The 20,210-nt window shown below is 43.2% G+C and overlaps 1 protein-coding gene across 3 annotated transcripts in view; it reads right to left on the minus strand.

Moving 5' to 3' along the window:
* Positions 1-1,325: 1,325 nt before the first annotated feature.
* Positions 1,326-20,210, minus strand: part of Mtf1 (metal regulatory transcription factor 1) — a 47,926-nt gene continuing 29,041 nt past the window's right edge. For 2 of the 3 annotated variants that reach the window (XM_042674918.1, XM_042674936.1), the window contains exons 5-11: positions 17,039-17,112; positions 16,065-16,201; positions 12,978-13,055; positions 10,630-10,732; positions 9,397-9,989; positions 4,380-4,443; positions 1,326-3,015 (exon numbers count right to left, since the gene is read on the minus strand). In XM_042674918.1, the coding sequence (XP_042530852.1) occupies positions 2,819-3,015; positions 4,380-4,443; positions 9,397-9,989; positions 10,630-10,732; positions 12,978-13,055; positions 16,065-16,201; positions 17,039-17,112 (1,246 nt within the window). In that variant the 3' untranslated portion in view covers positions 1,326-2,818. The remainder of the gene's footprint in view (positions 3,016-4,379; positions 4,444-9,396; positions 9,990-10,629; positions 10,733-12,977; positions 13,056-16,064; positions 16,202-17,038; positions 17,113-20,210) is intronic. The other variant, XM_042674927.1, reaches the window with a different exon arrangement.

The following is a 20,210-nucleotide window of genomic DNA, read 5'->3' on the forward strand; positions in this document are numbered from 1 at the left end:
AGGAGGATGGACAATTGCTGAGGTTACCATGGGAAGATGGTAGAGTCCACTTGCTAGCACTCTTTTTTATTCTAACCTCATACTCCAGGTTCACTCCCAGGATGAGGAAAGCACATTCTCCATCAAAGTTCTTTCTGGCTCCAACATAACCAGGGGCCCTTCCTTCTCTAAGGTCCCTAGTACTAGAGGCTGGACTTGTAGAAGGAAAATGGGAGGGAAGAAGTGCTGGCATGGTTGTGGAAGGAAAGTCTGCCTACCCTGTGAAATTTACCTGCTCTGCACCACCACTCACTGACATGTGAAGCACATTTCTGATTTTCCCAAAGTGGATGGAATCAGCTAAGCCTCTCTTGTAAAATCTAAAATGACCCACAAAAGGCAGATACTTCAAGTAGAAAAGTCTGTCAGCATAAATACTGCTTAAGATGCTTCTCCACCCCAAGTCTGTAGAGCAGGAAAAGCCACTTGTATGGACAGGGGCCAATGCCCTAGCTAACCAGGAAGAAACAGTATCTGAACTTGCACATGTCCTTCTCTGGGCTCAGAATCCAAGGTGATCTAAGGATGGGTACATGGGAAGGTCATGACTACCCTCTAATACAAGCTCACTTTAGGGTCCCATCCACTTGCTCTCTCAGAGGTTATACAGAAAACATCAAGGGCCTAAGCTCAAAAATTCTTATAGGAGCCTGGCCTGGCCAAGTGAGCCCGGACAATTCATGCCCAGTACTGGTTTTCTCAGGAGGACTAAGCCATTGTGGTAACAGAAGATTCTTTTTGCCTTATCAACTTCTGCTGAGGCCAATGGATGCCAAGACCATCAGCCTTTTGCAGGAGGGGAGTACAGGTCAAAAAGAAATCAACTCTGGCCAGACTCTGGGCATGAGAATCAGCTACTTGTTCTGAGGTTTTACTTCTCATACAGTAACTGTGCTGCCACCACCCATCCAAGTTTATTCCTGAAACCCAGGCTAAAGGCTGTATCTCTGGCTTCAAGGTTAGTCTTGAAGTCTCAGTGGGCCTGAGTAATGGCTCAGAGAGCAGGAGAATGACCAATACAGATCTCACTGCCTTATGTGAGGACCCTGCTCCTTGCTGGAAGCAGGGAAAGGATCCCTGGGAGACAGATGCTAATTCTACACCTTGGGCCACAAATGGTGTCTGAGCTTGGTGAGCACTCATGACTACATTAGGTAGCCAAAAGAGAGCAACTTTCCATTCTCATGTGGACTGTATTTTATCTTTTATTTTAAGAGACAATGACCTGGAGTCAAAGGCAGACAGATGGATACAATTCTATACACAAATCAAAAAGGTTTTTTTTCCCCTATAGCACAACTTAATGAAAAGTTCCAAATGAGATAACTTATTGCAACATTTCAGGCTTTTTGGTGGAAGGGGACTTTTTTTTTTTTTTTTTTTACCCTGAGTAGATCATTGTTTGTAGGTTTTTTGTTTTGTTTTTTTGTTTTTTGTTTTTTTTTCATCTTTTTGCTTAGAAATCACATGACTAAGCTGAGCAAGTCACACCCTTCTTTGCACTGTACTACGCTTATGCAAAATCGCAGAGGTGAGAGGTGGAGATGGTAGGGAGCAACAAAAAGCCTGGTTAGAGAACCTGGAACCATAAGACCTGCCTGCCAATCACCTGCCAATTCTTTCACACTTCCTTCAAACTGCAACTTCCCCTGAGAAAGCAAGATGCAGCTCTTCTTCTCTGAGGAGGAACACACTGTTGAAGCAGACCCCTAGTTAGTAACTGGCCACAAGCCATGTTTTCACTCAGACAAAGCAGGGGTGTTTGCCAGGAAAAATGCTGTGTGACCCACAAGCCCTTGGCAAGCAACTGAGAGACACAAAGAACCAGGAAGGCAAAGACTGAGGTGGTGCTGCTAGAGCCTGCTCTGCACACACATCATCAACAAATAGCAGTTGAAAGCTTGCCTATAGTCCTGGCACAACCGTCACTCACAGCCATGGGCCAGGCTTGAAGTCACCCATCTGTGCTGAGCCAGCTACAAGATGACCTCTGCAGCATCAACTTGGAATTCCACCAATGTCAAGTGCAAACAACAAAACCATCTCAGCCAACTCACAGCTGTCTCACCTGCCCTGCTATTGCTCACTATGATGCAAAGGTTGGACTTTCCAGACAAATTTTAGCCTCAGAGTCAAAGACATATGGGGAAGAGCAATGCCCAACATAGCGAACTTTCTTCTGCCCAATCCAAAAAACCCCCAGTGCAAAGGATGGGCAGTACCAGAGTGATGGAAACCACATCCTTTCATTTAGTATTTTTATGCACACAAGTAACCTTAATTTCCAAGTTCACATAACAATAAGCAAAAGTGACATACAGTGCAGCCAAACAGTTCACTTATAACTTAGCTTTTTTTTTTTCTCCTCCAAAAGATCAGGTCAGTAAAATGGGTACTCCTGGGATGTGAATAAAGAAAATATGTCTGAAAGGTGAGGCTTTCAAACAGCAGACTTCTTCATCCTTCCAATTTCTGACCCCATGATAGCAGGCATCACGCTTCATGCTTCCTGTTCCCCCTTTTCCTGGAAGTGAGCATGACAGGCCCTTCCCCTGGAGAAGCTGCTGGCCAGGCCCATCTCCTCCACCCCCTACAGTAGTGCTTCAATGCAAATCAGATTGGACGGGTGTCCAGGTTCTGGAAGGACAGGAACTCTGACACATCCATGGCACTTAACATTTCTGTGTGAGGGATGGAAGGAGCCTCAGCCTGTTGGCTTTGCTCAATGGAAAAGGGTCCCATGGAGATGGATGATGAAGGGGGAAGGGGCTGGAAAAGTCTAGGGTGGTAGTTGCAGGCTGGGCCCATCAGGAGGCTGGGAGTTCGGCTCTGGAGGGGGTGGGGAAGAACAGCCCTTTCTCCGACCAGATGCCCGCTCCTTCGCAGAGTCCCGGCATGCACACTGACACTGACATGCCTCCTCTTGTTTGATGATGATCACAGGAACACTGAGGCCAAACTGTTGAACAGAGCTCCCTGCGAGAGAGGTGAGACAGACTGCTCTTCAAGTTGCCATGACTAGATGCAGGCACACACAGACTAGGAAAGGGCTGAGTGCCATGGAGGCAGAAATGGTAAGCAGGATGGGTATCAGGCTCCAGGCCTTGTTCTTGCTTTAAACAGGACTAGGGAAAGCCTCAGACACTCTCCATCCCTCAATACAAAGCCCTCTTTCCCTACAGAAACACATAACAATCCAGATGTACCCCATCCTTCTCAGCTGTTACCTCCCTGCCAGACACGGCAGACACCTCCCTTCTCTTGACACTTTCATACCTCTTGGGCCCTTCTCTTTGCCTAAACCTATCTAATAGACAGTGTTTTCTTCTGGGCAACTTCCACTCACCTTCCATGACTCAGAGCTGACATCCTTCATACCCCTTCTCCCAGGCAGAATTTCCTATGGGCTATGCAGAGGGTAGGCCATGAGAAGCCAACACGGAGCTGTCTGGCACACATGTACAATGCTGTTGCCTTCCTTCTGCACTTCTCCCACACTGATCAGGACCAGTTTAGACTTCAAGCTCCTTAGTACTTCAAGCTTCTCAGTGTGATACATGGTAAGTGTCAGCCAATCTCTTCTTATACAGCTAACCTAGCTTGTGCAGCTTTGTGGTTGGTTCATGTAATTCAACAGAGCTATGGACCAATGAACTCAACAGGATGGTAAGGAGGCCTGAGATCTAGTGCTCTGGTGCTCACAAATGTTTACTTATGACCTTGGGGAGTCATTTAACCTTTTTTGGGTCCAAGATAAATCAATTGATCCATCCACTCATCCATTCATCTCTCAATCCATCCATTCATCCATCTATCCATGAGACCAATTATCACTGAATAGTCTGGCCTGCAACCCTAGAGCTGAACTCTTGATCCTCCTGCTTCAGCTTCCTAAGGGCTGGGATCTTGGGTATGTATTACTATACTCAGCTCTAGGTCCTAGTTTCTTAATATATAAAAGAAAAAGTTCAAAATAAAAATGCCTTCCAGCTATGCATGAGTTTCTGACCTAGATATTGTTTCTTCCTTACTGTAATTAGAAAAGAGTCTAGTCAATTAACAACTGCCCTCTTTAGCATTAACTGTGAATCAAACTTTCTTCTGGCTGCATATAAAAGCTGTATCTGAAAGGCAAAGAACTGTCACTAGGTTAAAAAAAAAAAAGGAAAGAAAAATGGCATCTGCACCAGAAGCCATTACTATAATAAATGATACAATTTAAGTCTGAGAATGGGCAAAGCTTTATAAAACTTCAAAGCTGAGGCAAAGAAATAATTTACTATATCTCAAGGGGCCCAAGAAAATTAACTTGAATTTAAAATTAACATAAAATTACATACCTGTGCTACTGGCTACTGGTACTGCGGTGGTAAAATACACCTGTTCAACTTTAGATGCTTGTTGCTGGAGGAAAAAAAAAGTCACACTTATAGCCACTCCAATATGGAAGACATCCAGAGACCTGAAACCGCCAATTGTAATGGTCATCCAAGAGGATAGAAAACCCCTAGTGTTCGGGGTTTTTGCACTGAGTGATGTTTTGTTTGTGCTCTGCCATGAGGTCACTGCACTATTTGACATTCTGTGCTGACAATGTTCCTAGCTTTGTACCCCAGTACTTGGCTGTCTCCCAGCTGTCTAATTCAGTGGGCTATGTGTCCGAAGACTCCTCCAAGATTGCTTTCTTAAGCTGATGGTTTCCATAGAGGGAGCCCAGGGCTGGCTTTCCCTTGAGGCTGTCACCCCCATGCCATTCTGTTGTGAAAGTAGAAATTTCTTTCTTCCTCTTAGCCTGCACACTAAGAACAGGCTAAGGCTGCTTCTCACAGGTAGTGTGCCCTAGGCAGTGCTGTCAGGGCTGAAAGGGATAGTTCTAGAATGAGCCTGGACTCAGCTACACCTGATTCAAGCCCAAGATCTGTCAATTTCTTTGTTTTTGTTTGTTCGTTTTTTGGGGGGCTGGTCATAGGGCCTGAACTCTGGGCCTGGGCGCTGTCCCTCAGCTCTTCAGCTCAAGGCTAGCGCTCTACCACTTGAGCCACAGCGCCACTTCCGGCTTTTTTCTTTTTCCTTATGTGGTGCTGAGGAATCGAACCCAGGGCCTCTGGCATGTAAGGCATGCGCTCTACCACTGAGCTACCTTCCCAGCCCCAGATCTGTCAATTTCTTAAGAGTCGCAATTTCTTGTAAAAGTTGGAATGTTAACCAAAAATCTTTTCAAAAGACTCATGAAAAATGTCCAGTAAATATCAGTGATATATATATATATATATATGCATATATATATATATATATATAATTTATTTATTTATTTTTTGGCAGTCATGGAGCTTGAACTCTGGGCTTGAATGCTGTCCCTGCACTCTTCAGTGCAAGGCGAACACATTACCACTTGAGCCACAGTGCCACTTCCAGTTCTCTAGTGATTTATTGGAGACAAGAGTCTCATAGGCTTTCCTGCCCGGGCTGGCTCTGAACCGTGATCCTCAGATCTCAGCCTCCTGAGTAGCTAGGATTCCAGGCATGAGCCACTGACACCCAGCTGATTTGTATTGTTATTAAGGAGCAATATAAAATTGTGGCTATATCACATTTATCACTCTAGTACACTTCCTATTAAGTTGACTAACAGATTTCTGCTTTCTTTAAGTCATATTTTAAAAGGGCTTTTTTTCTTAGCCCTAGAAAGCAGTGTTCAAGCTGACTCTGGGAAGAAGTGAAGGCACCTAGCTAAAATAATAATAGATCTTGAGACAAAATAAGTAAAATAAATAAATAAAAATAAAAAATGCTGGGCACTGGTGGCACATGCCTGTAATCCTAGCTACTCAGGAGGTTGAGATCTGAGGATCGCAGTTCGAACCCAGCCCTGGCAGGAAAGTCTGTGAGACTCTTATCTCCAATAAATTACTCAGAACAAGCTGAAAGTGGTACTGTGGCTCAAGTGGTACAGTGCTAGCTTTGAGCACAAAGAGGCTTGGGGACAGCACCCAGGCCCTGAGTTCAAGCCCCAGAACTGACAAAAATAAAAATAAAATAAAATGATGGAGACTTGAGCCCTGGTGTTTGTTTGTTTTGTGCTGGTTCTGGGGCTTGAACTCAAGGCTAAGCACTGTCCCTTAGTTTTTTTCATTAAATGCTAGTGCTCTACCACTTGAATCACATCTCCACTTCTCACTTTTTGGAGGTTAACTGGAGGTAAGAGTCTAACTGACTTTTCTGCAGGGGTTGATTTCCAACCATGATTCTCAGATCTCAGCTTTCTGAGTAGCTAGGATTACATGCATAAGCCATTGGTGCTAGCTATTTTTATTGTTGTTTTATTTTTGAAACAGTATTTGACGCTTGATTCTCCTGTCTCTGTCATACGAGTACTGGGAGTATAGGTGTACGCTACCACACCTGGCTGAATCCCATTTTTAAATACACAAAAATGAATTACATGGAAAAAGAATGACACTTGCTTTATGTACCTTCCCAGTGTTAGGCCCAGAAAAACAATAAACACCACAGCCACATGGAAGCAGTTTGTCACACACTGGACAGACCTTCTCAATGATCCTGGCCACTGATATGGAAATGGGCTGCCATTTCTGGAATTTGAGTACTCTATTTAATCCTATTTTTCCAGCTTGTTTACATCCATCCACAAATTTTCCTCCCTAATACCTCTTTTTCTTCATCTAATTCTACCCAAATCTCAAGACTCCACCCAGAAAGTCCCTTAGCGTCTGAACACTTCAATTGGCAGGACGATCAAATAACTAAGAGCCCAGACCCTGATGCAGTTTGTTTTTGCTTGAGTCCTAGCTTTTTTTTATTTATTTATTTATTTTTTTTGTTCCGGTTGTGGGGCCTGAACTCTGGGCCTGGGCACTGTCCCTCAGCTCTTCAGCTCAAGTCTAGCGCTCTACCACTTGAGCCATAGCGCCACTTCCAGCTTTTTTTTTTTTTTTTGCTTTTTGCTTATGTGGTGCTGGGGAATCGAACCCAGGGCCTCAGGCATGCAAGGCAAGCACTCTACCACTGAACCACCTTCCCAGCCCCCTAGCTTTGTCTGGTGTAAATTACCTGTTGTAATGTGTTAAAAAGTACTTAACGGCTGGCTGAGTGGCTCAAGTGGTAGAACACCTGCCTAGTGAGTATGAGTTTAAACCTGAGTATCACCCCCCCCCAAAAAAAAGCACTTAAAAGCTGGAGATGTAGTTTCAATGGTACAGTACTCTCCTAGCATTCAGAGTCCTGCTCTGAACCCCAAAGGGAGGTGGGAGGGAACTGCTTAGTTAATGGAATGTATGGCACACAAATAGAGACATAGAGACAGTAAAAAGATTAGTGGTTGCTAAGAATGAGGAGAAAGGGAGAGGGCTGCATATGTGAAGCACAGGATAGAACTATTCTGGACACAAACATTATGCATTTCTGAAATCCAACAGAATGTACAGCACAAAGAAAAGACAGACCCTTCTAGGTCAGCCTGAGCTAGAGAGTAAGACCATGTCTCAAAAAATAAACAAAATGAACCTTAATGTAAATTATGGACTTTAATTAATAATAATAATATATTAATTTTGGCTTATCTGATGCAGAATATTAATAATCTGGGAGGGCTAGGAATGTAACTCAGTGGTGGAGCATGTTTTACGTGCTGGACTCTATCCTAAGCATCTAAGTAAAAAAATCTAAAAATTACAAAATTTACATCTACCCACAAATTTAAAAAATGTATATAAAGTAATGACTGGGGGCTGGGAAGTTGGCTCAGTGGTAGAGTGCTTGCCTCGCATGCATAAGGTCCTGGGTTCGATTCCTCAGCACCACATAAGCAGAAAAAAGCCGGAAGTGGCGCTGTGCTCAAGTGGTAAGGCACTAGCCTTGAGCTGAAGAGCTGAGGGATATCACCCAACCCCAGAGTTCGGCCCCCACGACCAACAAAAAATAAAATAATGACTGGCATATGTTAGATCCTCAGTTTAAAAATTTGCCTAGAGCCAAGCACCAGTAGCTCACACCTGTAATCCTAGCTACTCAGGAGAATGAGATCTGAGGACTGCAGTTTGAAGCAGCCCAGGCAGGAAAGTTCGCGAGACTCTTAACTCAGAAAACTAGAAGTGGCACTGCAGCTCAAGTGATCAAAGCCCAGGCCCAGAGTTCAAGCCCCATGACTGACAAAATAAATAAATAAATAAATAGCCTAGTAGCATATGGTAGCATATGCCTGTAAGTTCCTCAGAAGGCTGAGGTAAGATAACTTGAATCCAGAAGTTGAAACCAGACTATACAACACAACTGGAGACTGTCTTTGGGTGACACACAGAGAGAGACAGACAAACAGATAGAGAGAGTGCAAGGTGGTACATGCCTATAATTTAATTTAAGGCCAGCTTGGGCCACATAGTAAATCTCAAAAAGAGAAAAAAATTTACACTTTTTCCTACTTTTAGGCATGTTAGCCTCTTTAACCTGAATGCCTGAATGCCTTGATGGAAAAAAAAAACAAACCCAAACACACATTTTTCACTTTTATCATTCAATTACCCAGTGTGGAGTCTGGTGAAGGGTGGGGCATTTCTAGAATCATCCTTAGAAAATGATTCTAGGGGAGCAGAGGCGTGGCTCAGTGGTATTACATCCCCAATACATGGAGATTAAAAAAAGAAGATTCTATGGTGGGTTCCAGAAGCAGAGTACTTCTCTGACTTGGCCACCACTGTCTGATTCTGTCTCAATGGGTCTCATCAGGCCCTCATGTAGGCTGACTCTGATACGGGGATGAACGCTGTTTTGAAGTATCTTGGATGGACCTCTGAAGCTTTGACGCTTCCCTGTACTAGGTGATGTGATAACCCCACAGATAAGAATAGGCTTTCAAGTGCCTCTACTGTGAGGTAAAAAAGTAAAGGGGTTTTCCTGTCTCCTTATCAGAGGATTATAGTTTTCCTTGATTTTTTGTTTGTTTGTTTATTTTTGCTGGTCATGGGGCCTGAAATCTGGGCCTGGGTACTGTCCCTCAGATTTTCAGCTCAAGGCTAGCGCTCTACCACTTGAGCTACAGCGCCACTTCCGGTTTTCTGGTGGTTTATTGGAGATAGGAGTCTCACGGTCTCTCCTGCCCGCACTTTGAACCGCGATCCTCAGATCTCAGCCTCCTGAGTAGCTAGGATTACAGGCGTGAGCCACCAGCGCCCGGCTTCCCCTTGGTTTTTTTTAAATCACTTAATTATAGCAAAAATGACTCCATGGGAAAATTACATGTTTCTGGGTAAATAAGCTAGCCATTCTCCCATTTCCAATAAAGGACATGTCACCTGTGTAAGTACCCCTCTCCCTACTGGGTATGCATATAGTAATACTTACAATTTGTTCTTGGTTTTGTGGTGAACTAGTTGCACCATTTAATATCCATTGTAAATTCTGCTCTCTCATGACTAGGCTGGGCTGCAGAATGGCCGCGCTGGAATTCGGGGCGATGGTTATGGTGGTATTATTAGTTAAGACAGAGTTGGCACCCAGGGGCAGAGTCTGGACCATGGCTGGCAGGGGCTCAGTAGTACTTTGTGGGGGGGCTGGTGTTGCCACAGCTGATGCCACTGCTGCCGATGCAGAAGCCCCAGCAACAACAGAAAGTCCCGGTACGATGGGCTGGGGGGCCTGGGGGTGCGGAAGAAACTCCTGATGATTAGCAGCAAACTGTGTGCTGTGGGAAACAGGCACTTCTGGAGGTTGTAAGAGAGCAGGGGGGTTGCCAAATGCAGCTTTCTGAGAACCGGGTCCTAGGGAGGGAGCAGGCGGAGGAGCAGATGGAGCTGAGGCTGGTAGATGAGGCTGAGGTGGCTTGGAGATGCCAGGCTGCAGTATAAGCGGGAGAGATAAAGATGCTGAATTTCCTGCAGGTGGCGGAACATCACTGACTGACTCTGCATCACCATTAAAACTTTCAATCAAGGCAGCTGGCGAGAAAAAGAAATAGAAACATATATACATATCCCAAGCCTCATAGGACCCACAAAAACAGTTATGGGCTGAACAAAAGAGCTGAAATCGTTACAAGCTGTTTCCTTCTCTGCTAGCAGGCTGGCTTTCTGCTTTCATTTAGTGACACCTCTGGTCAAAGTAGTAGGCTTCATGATCAACAGTGTTCCTATGTACCATGGCTTGCCAAAGACCAAGCCATAAAAACAATGTGTCCTACAGTTTTCCTGAAAAGAGATGAGGCATCCTTTCTTTGGCGTGACTGGTGAATAACTGACTACTGTAAAGCTTTACTGACAGATTTCCACTCAAATGCAGGAGAGATAAACATCTGAAGCCTGGTTTGTGTGGCACCCACTTCTGAACAGTGTATCCTATCAGAATGAAATGTTCACAGCTCCTTCCATTTTTGAAAGCCAATGAGATTCTGGAAAAACAGACCCTCTGCTTCAGGAGCTAAGGAACTGAATGGAAAGGTCTGTACTTTTCTCACCTTCCATGGAAGCTCTTCCTTTAAGCTAATTGAAATATCTCACTGTGTCAGTCATTCAGTGTATTCATAAATGTGAACTCCCTGCCCAGGGCTGGACAGGAAGAAGAAGAGAGTTTGTAACAAACCTGTCTGCAGAGGATCTTCCTGAATTGCTGTATCATCTGAATTCTGAAACATTGATTCAAAGATGATTGCTGGTGAAATTGTGCTGAGGTCCTGGTCCTGGGTCTGATGGAGAAAGATAAAAGATGTGAGACCACCATTCTGAGAAAGTTCTTCATTACTGGAGAACTAGAATGAACTTCTGAATACACTTCCTGTTTCTGCCTTCATGTATTTCAAAGTGACATCTATTTCCCCAAAGCTTAGATATACTAAAAATCTGGCTACTGAGGAATTAGCTGCTCAGGAGTTGCCTTGCAGGTTGAGCAAATAAAATTTTTTAATAAAGTTTATAAATAAAATAAAAAGTAAAATTTTGTAAATAAAGTTTATTTGAACAAAAACACAGTTACATGTTATTTACATTATGATGATTTATCAACTGTGCATTTAAGACCCATGCTCCGTTCTGCATGCACACTGTACTGTAATAAAAAAGGTTTGTGTATGTGTGTGTGGTACTAGGGGACAAATTAAGGGACTTGTACATATATTATCACTTGTATCACACTCCCAACCCTTTTGTTTGCAGTACTGGGAATAACTCAGAGCTTACACTCTACCACTTGAGCCATACTTCTAGCTCCTTTTTTCATTGGGTATGTTTTTGTTTTGTATGTGTGAGGTGGTAAGCAGGGCTTGAATTCAGGGCCTTGCATATCATTTGGCTTTTTTTCCATCAGGGCTGGTGCTCTACCATTTGAGCCATGCCTCCAGTTCTGCATTATTTTTGAGGTAGGGTCTTATTTTATGCCCAGGCCAGTCTACATTGCAATCCTCTTATGTCACTGGATGCATACCACCTCATCCAGCCACTGATTGAGATGGAACCTCTTTTTGCCTAGGCTAGTTTCAAATCACAATCTCCTGTTTCCACCTTCCAAATATAACTAGAATTATAGTCCTGAGCCATTTCACCTAGCTCAATTTTGTTTTTGTGATAGGCTCTCACTAATTTTGGCTCCAAAAATCTCGATCCTCCTGCCTTTACCTTTTGGGCAACTGAGATGATAGGTGTGTTGTGTTTTTTGAGACAAGGTCACACTATGGTAGCCCAGTCTGGCCTGGAACTTACTCTCTTGCCTCAGTCTCCTGAGTGTTTCAGTCACAGGTATGCACTACCACACCTGGATGAAAAGTTGTTGTTTTTTTATAACCTTTTTTTTTTTTTCCGTCCGGTCGTGGGGCCTGAACTCTGGGCCTGGGCGCTGTCCCTCAGCTCTTCAGCTCAAGGCTAGCACTCTACCACTTGAGCCACAGTGCCACTTCCAGCTTTTTTCTTATGTGGTGCTGAGGAATCGAACAGGGCCTCTGGCATGCAAGGCAAGCGCTCTACCACTGAGCTACCTTCCCAGCCCCTGAAAAGTTTTTTTTTTTTTTTTGGGTCCGGTCGCGGGGCCTGAACTCTAGGTCTGGGCGCTGTCCCTCAGCTCTTCAGCTCAGAGCTAGCGCTCTACCACATGAGCCACAGCACCACTTCCGGCTTTTTTCTTTTTGCTTATGTGGTGCTGAGGAATCGAACCCAGGGCCTCATGCATGCAAGGCAAGCGCTCTACCACTGAGCCACCTTCCCAGCCCCCCTGAAAAGTTTTTTTAATAAAATAAAATAAATAGGCAAGCGGTAAACCACTGCCAGGCTTCCAGACAAAATCGCTAGGGGCAGAATGAGTGGGAATGGCTCTAGAGACAGAACAGGCTGAGCCTCTAAGCCTCTGGGTCGTGGAGCAAAGAGGAAAGAGCAGCAAGAACACAGGAGTTGTCTGGGCCCAGGATGATCACGGAGCTCAGCAACTGAAAGACAGCATGGCCACTCCCTAACAACCCCCACCGATCCTTTCACAAAAGGCCTGAACCAACAAAAAGCTCATTCTATATATTTGGAAGCTCAGATACCCATCAAATAATTATCTCATACAAATTTACCAATTGACTTAAATATGTGGCCATTTTTTTAAAAATCTGAAACACAAGTAAGAGGATCAAAACCTGGGACCAGCAAGGGTATAAAATGAGACCAATGCAAAAAAAAAAAAAAAAAAAAAAAAAAAGGGCTAGAGGTAGCTGGAGTTATAGTGTACCAGCCTTGAGTGAAAAAGAAGGGACAGAAATCAGGCCCGGCGTTCAAATCCCAGCTCTGGCATAAAATAAATAAACAAGTGTTAGGCAACAATGAATAATCCCTCCTAAAAGAACTCTTACTAGGAAGAGGAAAAGAAATCCTAAATGATCAGTGACTGAATACAGAGTGACAAATCTGACACTTCAGGCAAGCCTACCTCAATTTTCCCACCTTCACTTCTAATATACTTACTGTACTGGAATTTTCTTGTAATTCAGAATCTGTGGACAGAAGACCCAACTCATTCAAATAAAGTGAGTGATTTGTATCCTGAGAAAGAGAAAAAAAAAATCTTAAGTAGCAAAACCTAGGCTTTTATAGAATCATATTATATAATAAAATACTTGATTACAATGTCCTTAAGGTTGAAATGTCAGGTGACCAGTTGTGGACACTGTCCCTCAGTTCTTCAGCTCAAGGCTAGCGCTCTACCACTTCAGCCACAGCGCCACTTCTGGCTTTTTCTGCTTATGTGGTGCTGAGGAATCGAACCAGGGCCTCATGCATGCAAGGCAAGAATTCTACCACTGAGCCACCTTCCCAGCCCCTGGTCCTAGGGCTTGAACACAGGGTCTGGACATTGTCCCTGAGCCTCTTTGTGCTCAAGGCTAGCACTCTACAACTTGAGCCATAGTGTCACTTTCGGCTTTTTCTTAGTAATTTATTGGAAATAAGAGTCTCATGGACTTTTCTTTCCAGGCTGACTTTGAACTGTGATCCTTAAACCTCAGCCTTTTGAGTAATAGTAGGAGTTTAGATGTGAGCCACTGGTGCCTGCCATTTCTTGTTTTCTTGAGAGGTGGTACTGGGGCTTCAACTCAGGAGTTCACACTTGCTAGGCATCCATTCTACCACTTGAGCCACACCCATACCCCTTTTGTATTTCTTTCTTTTTTAAATAAGGCCTAACGTTTATGCTTGGGCCACACTGGATCCTAAGCCTCCTATGCATGCTTCCTGCATAGTTGGAATGACTGAAAGCCACCATGCCAAGCTTTTTATTGGTTGAGATGGTATCTCTTGAACTTTTTCCCAGATTAGCCTAGTATATGATCCTTCAATCTCTACCTCCTTATTAATTAGCATTAGAGGTGTGAGCTACCACACTTGGAAGCTTCCATTTCTTTATCCAAGGATAGAGAACTTGCTTAGCATGAACAAGGCCTTGGGTTCAATTTCTGGTACCACACACACAAACACAAAAACAAAGAGTAGTTTCTTTATATATAAAATAGTAAGATAATAAAAGAACTCTGGATAGACATAATAGCTCAGGTTTACAATCCTATCTACTCAGGAGGCAGAGCAGGACTGTGGTTCCAGGCCTCTGTGGGCAATAGTTCAAGAGACCCCCATTCAGCCAACAAAAGCTGGGCATGGTACCTCATGTCTATCACCTCAATGACAGAGAAAGCATATGTAGCAGACTTGTAATCTAGCCTGGCCTGGGCATAAATATGAGACTCTATCCAAAATATAACACAAAGAAATATATGTGATTCAAAAGGTAGAATGCCTGTCAAGCAAGAGCAATGTCCTGAGTTCAAACTCCAGTACCAAATAAATATAAACGTCAAAAAAAAAATAGTTCTTGAAGACCACACCTCCACAAAAGTAAATAAATATAAGGTACCACAGTCCTTGGGTATTTACAGGTAAACAGTTCCAAGGAGACCGACTTAAGAAAGCTCCACATGTGCAGGATACAGAGTTCAGTGCTGTTCTGCAGGTGCTTGATTCATGTTTCCCACAATGCCACCTAACCTCTGCTAAAAACCTGCTGCCTTTCAACAAATCTCCAAGCTTCACTTTAAATTAAGCACACAAACTTTTTACCTTGCTTTGGGGGCACCACTTCTTTTGGGGAGGCAGATTTTCACAAGATTGAGGTAGGGAAACAGCTGACCATACATGATGTAAACACAACTGATGCTAACACAGGAGAGTTGCTCTTCAACAACTGAGCTTCATAACACACATATGGTAATTTAAAAAACTTTGGTTTTGAAATTAATTTATTTTTTTGTTGGTGTTGGGGCTTGAATTCAGGGCCTGGGTACTTTCCCTAAACTCAAGGCTAGCACTCTATCAGTTCCAGCCACAGTACCACTTCTGGTTTTCTAGTGGTTAATTAGAGACCCACAGACTTTCCTGCCTGGGCTAGCTTTGAACCATGGTTCTCAGATTTCAGCCTCCTGAGTAGCTGGGATTATAGGAGTAAGCCACTGGCAGCCAGCTTGTTTTTGAAATTTCTTTTGATTTTAAAAAGTGTGCTGGGCCGGGCGCTAGTGGCTCACACCTGTAATCCTAGCTACTCAGGAGGCTGAGATCTGAGGATCGCGGTTCAAAGCCAGCCCGGGCAGGAAAGACCGTGAGACTCCTATCTCCAATAAACCACCAGAAAACCGGAAGTGGCGCTGTAGCTCAAGTGGTAGAGCGCTCGCTTTGAGCTTAAGAGCTGAGGGACAGCGCCTAGGCCCAGAGTTCAAGCCCCACGACCAACAAAAAAAAAAAAAAAAGTGTGCTGGGAAGGTGGCTCAGTGGTAGAGCGCTTGCCTTGCATACATGAGGCCCTGGGTTCGATTCCTCAGCACCACATAAGCAGAAAAAGCCAGAAGTGGTACTGTGGCTCAAGTGGTAGAGCGCTAGCCTTGAGCTGAAGAGCTGAGGGACAGCGCCCAGGCCCAGAGTTCAGGCCCCACGACCGGACCCCCCCCAAAAAAAGTTATAAAAAGTGTATTATTATTATTATTGCCATGTTTGGTCAAACTGTATATGATAAACCCGCAAATAAGGTAAGCTTACTGTTTTCCTTTTCCGAGAATAAAAGACATAAGCCACTGCTTAATACCATGTTCAAGTGATAACAGCAAATTTATCTATCCTGGGTTCTCCCTGGAACAGAGCTGCAGGGGAGCAGAAAATATGGCAGAACAAACAAACTGCCCAAAACTACACAGGGGCTTTGTGGCCCAGTGGCTGTTACTTTATAGGCAGAAATGGGAAAATGAGAGCCATTCTAAGGCCTCTGAGTTCAAGAGCATCTTCTTCCACCACATCTGATGAAAGTAAGAGAGAAGAACTAAGGCAGAGCCTACAGTACAGTGAGTATGGTAACCTTCTTGGTTTCTGCTACCCAATTACAAAGACTCAGATTTTGACCCAGATTTCTTTCCTCTTGCTAACAGACAGAAGATATTTTAACTTTTTTTTGTAAGACACAAACAACTGCTGTTCTGTGGTAGCCAGATCAAAACAAGAGATGAGAACATTGCACACCTCTGATCCATTTTGTTGTGGAAGTGCATTGTAAGAATGTCCTTTGTTATCATGACCTTTCATGTGACTCTTGAGACTGTACTGAGTGCTGAATGTTCTCTCACAGCCGTTACTGGGACAGAAGAAGGGTCTTTCACCTGGCAAGAATGATAAAGTCATGTTAGTAGATTGAGAAATCTACATTTCTATAAGAGAGGGAAGTAAATAATGTCATGAGGACTGGAGAAGCAGTTATTAAATGATGGGATAAGCTGGGCGCCAGTGGCTCACACCTATAATCCTAGCTGCTCATGAGGCTGAGATGCAGGAAGGTGGTTGGAAGCCACCCTGGGCAGGAAAGTCCATGAGACTTTTTTTTTTTTTGGTCAGTTGTGGGTCTTAAACTCTGGGCCTGGGCGCTGTCCCTGTGCTCTTCAGATCAAGGCTAGCACTCTACTACTTGTGCCACAGCACCACTTCCAGTTTTCTGGTGGTTAATTGGCTAGATAAAGAGTCTCATGTCTCATGGATGTTCCTGCCTGGACTGGCTTTGAACTGCAATCCTCAGATCTCAGCCTCCTGAGTAGCTAGGATTACAGGCGTGAGCCACTGGAACCAGGGCCCAGGAGACTCTTATTTCCAATTAACCACCAGAAAAGTGGAAGTGGAGCCATGGCTCAACGTGGCTCAACAAGGAGAGCACTAGCCTTTAGGGAAAAAGTTCAAGGACAGTGCCCAGCCCTCATTTCAAGCCCCAGGACCAACCAAAAGGAAAAAAAAAAAAGCAAACAAGTTGGATAAACTACACTTTAATTATCACAGTTCTAAAACTTAATACAAAGTAAAACACTTGTTCCTTATGATTTATTTCCTGAGTCCCATCTTCAGATCCTTTCAGGTGAAGGCTAAACTGATGAGGTGAAGGCTCACTCTCTCCCTAGTGCTAGGGAAACAGTCAATAATAGGCTGGATAAAGGTCAAAATGAGAGACTCACCAGTGTGTGTACGGACATGAGTTTTAAGATGGTGGCTTGCTGCAAATGCTTTTCCACAGCCATCATGATCACATCTAAAGTGTACATGCAAAGAGAAACAGAACTTGTTAGCCAAGAGACCTTCAACCTTAACATTTGTAAATGCAAGCTAGAGCAAATGTTCCAAATACTAGGAGATAACAAAGTGGGCCTTGAAAAAGAAAGGTGGCTTATCTGGGCTAAGAAACTAAGGTAAGTATTTCTTATCCTATAGGTAAAGTACATGTTGAGACCTCTAATAAAAAAAATCCTTTTTATCTTCACTTAAACAGAACTCTATTATAGACAGTGAAAATTCATATGAAAAATCTCCTGAGAGTGACATATAGCAAATAGGGAGAACTGGGTGATGGTGGCACATGCCTGAGACAGGAGCAGTTTTGAAGTATACAGGGAGCTTGACATACAACGTGAAAACATACTGTACCTAATACATAGCCATGTAACAAAGTAGCCAATGACTAGTGATGTACAGAGGGGTTACAGTTACATTAGTCAGGTTAATGAGTACATTTCTTTTTGAACAGTATCACCTCTTCCCTCTTTTTCTCCAAGTTTTTCCCTTCCCAATCCCCTTCACCCACAAGTTGTATAGTTCCTTTTCAACATAGTCTCTAATGAATATTACTGCTTCATTAGCTCACCCTGTCCAACCATTTCTTTTTTTTTTTTTTTTTTTTGGGTCCGGTCATGGGGCCTGAACTCTGGGCCTGGGCGCTGTCCCTCAGCTCTTCAGCTCAAGGCTAGCGCTCTACCACTTGAGCCACAGCGCCACTTCCAGCTTTTTTCTTTTTGCTTATGTGGTGCTGAGGAATCAAACCCAGGGCCTCTGGCATGCAAGGCATGCGGCTCTACCACTGAGCCACCTTCCCAGCCTGTCCAACCATTTCTGTATTCCCTCTTACCCACCCCAAAACAGATAAACTTATATACAAAACAAAAAGTACAGAAGTCAAAAACAGAGACAAAGGGAAAACAAAAACAAAAACAAACATACACAAAAAGTAAACTAACCAAAAAACCCTTGTTTCCATTTCTTGGAGTTCATTTTGATAAATATCATTTTATAGGATCATAGGCACATAGCTATTGAGTCTTTGTGATCCTCCCCTAAGAATATGCTCCCTTTGGTCTCACTGTGTGAATGTTTAGAGTCCTGTTTGATTTTTCATGCCCAATTATAATTTTTTGTCTTTTATCATCCATTGTGTTTACTTGTAGATTTATAGATACATTCTATTTACTAGAAACGAGAAACCATGCAACCTATGCTTCTTTGGGTCTGGCTTACTTCACTTAATATAATTTTTTTCTAAGACTCTCCATGTTCTTGCAAGGCATGTACTCTACCACTGAGCTACCTTCCCAGCCCCAACTCTCCATGTTCTTACAAATAGGACAATACTATTCTTTTTGATGGAAACATAGAATTCTATTGCGTATATATATGACCTTTTCTTGATCCATTCATCCACTGAGAGACATTTGGGTTGATTCTATATCTTGGCTATTGTAAACAATGCTGCAATGAGCATGATTGTTGCTCATAGCTTTAGTGTGGCCTGGTTTGGGGTTAATTGGATAAATGCCCAGGAGGGGAATTGCTAGGTCATAGGGATGCTCTATGGTTAGTCTTTTGAGGAACCTCCATACTGCTTTCCAGAATGGTTGAACAAGTTTACATTCCTACCAACAGTGTAGGAGTGTTCTCTTTCGGTCACATCCCTGCCAGCATCTGTTATTGTTGGTTTTCTTGATAATAGTCATTCTAACTGTAGAATCTCAATGTTGTTTTGATTTGCTTTCTTTTATGGCCAAAGATGATGAACATTTTTTTCATGTGTCTACTTTCCAACCTTGCTTCTTATTCTGAGAAGTCTCTCTTAAATTTTTAGCCCTTTATTAATTTTGAGGGTTTGTGAAAATGGCAATACTGCCCAAAGCTATCTACAAATTCAATACAATACTCATCAAAATCCCAACAACATACTTCAATGATATAGAGGAAGCAATTCAAAAATTCATATGGAATAATAGAAGACCCTATATAGCAAAAACAATCCTTAGCAGGAAGAACAGTGCTGGAGAAACATCAATACCAAACTTCAAACTCTATTTCAAAGCCATAGTAATAAAAACAGCTTCGTATTGGCACAAGAACAGACCTGAGCAGCAATGGAATAGAATAGAAGACCCAGAAATGACCCACAGACCTATAACCACCTAATATTCCATAAGGAAGCCAAAAACACTGGATGAAAGAAAGATAGCCTCTTCAACAAATGGTGCAGCACTGGCTATACACATGCAGAAATCCAAAGCTAGATCCTTATATATCACCCCGTATCTGAATCAATTCCAAATGGATCAAAGACCTCAATGTAAGGCTAGATACCCTGAAAATATTATAGGAAAGAATAGGGGAAACACTAGGACTCCTAGACATGAGTTGAAACTTCCTAAATTAAGATCCAGAATCACAACAAATCAAAGAAAGACTGGATAAATAGGACTGCATCAACTGAAGAATTTCTGCTTGGCAAAGGACATAACTAGCAAGAAAAATAACCCACAGAATTGGAGAAGAGCTTTACTAGCTATGCATCAGACAAGGGCCTAATATCAAAAAATTAAATCCGCCAAAAGGAAATTCTGTCTTTTCTTTAGAGTATTAAAGTTTGAACTCATGCTTGCTAGGCATGTACCAAATTTGAGCACCCAGGCCCAGAGTTCAAGCCCCATGACCAACAACAATTGAAAGAGCCGGTTGCTGGTGGCTCACGCCTATAATCCTAGCTACTCAGGAGGCTGAGATCTGAGGATCGCAGTTCAAAGCCAGCCCAGGCAGGTAAGGAAAGTCTGTGAGACTCTTATCTCCAATAAACCACTAGAAAATCGGAAGTGGCACTGTGGCTCAAGTGGTAGAGCGCTTGCCTTGAGCTGAAGAGTGCAGGAACAGCGCCCAAGCTCAGAGTTCAAGCCCCACAGCCGACCAAAAAAAAAAACAAAAAGAAAGACAGACAGACAGGAAGGTAGGAAGAAAGGAAGGGAGGAAGGGATAGCGGTAGGGAAAGAGACAAATACAAAGACAGAGTCTTGGTAGATGTTACAAAGAAGGAAGGAAGAAAGAAAA

The sequence above is a fragment of the Dipodomys spectabilis genome, unplaced genomic scaffold, assembly GCF_019054845.1.
Source record: "Dipodomys spectabilis isolate Male_0828 unplaced genomic scaffold, ASM1905484v1 ptg000002l, whole genome shotgun sequence".
NCBI classification, from domain to species: Eukaryota; Metazoa; Chordata; class Mammalia; order Rodentia; family Heteromyidae; genus Dipodomys; species Dipodomys spectabilis.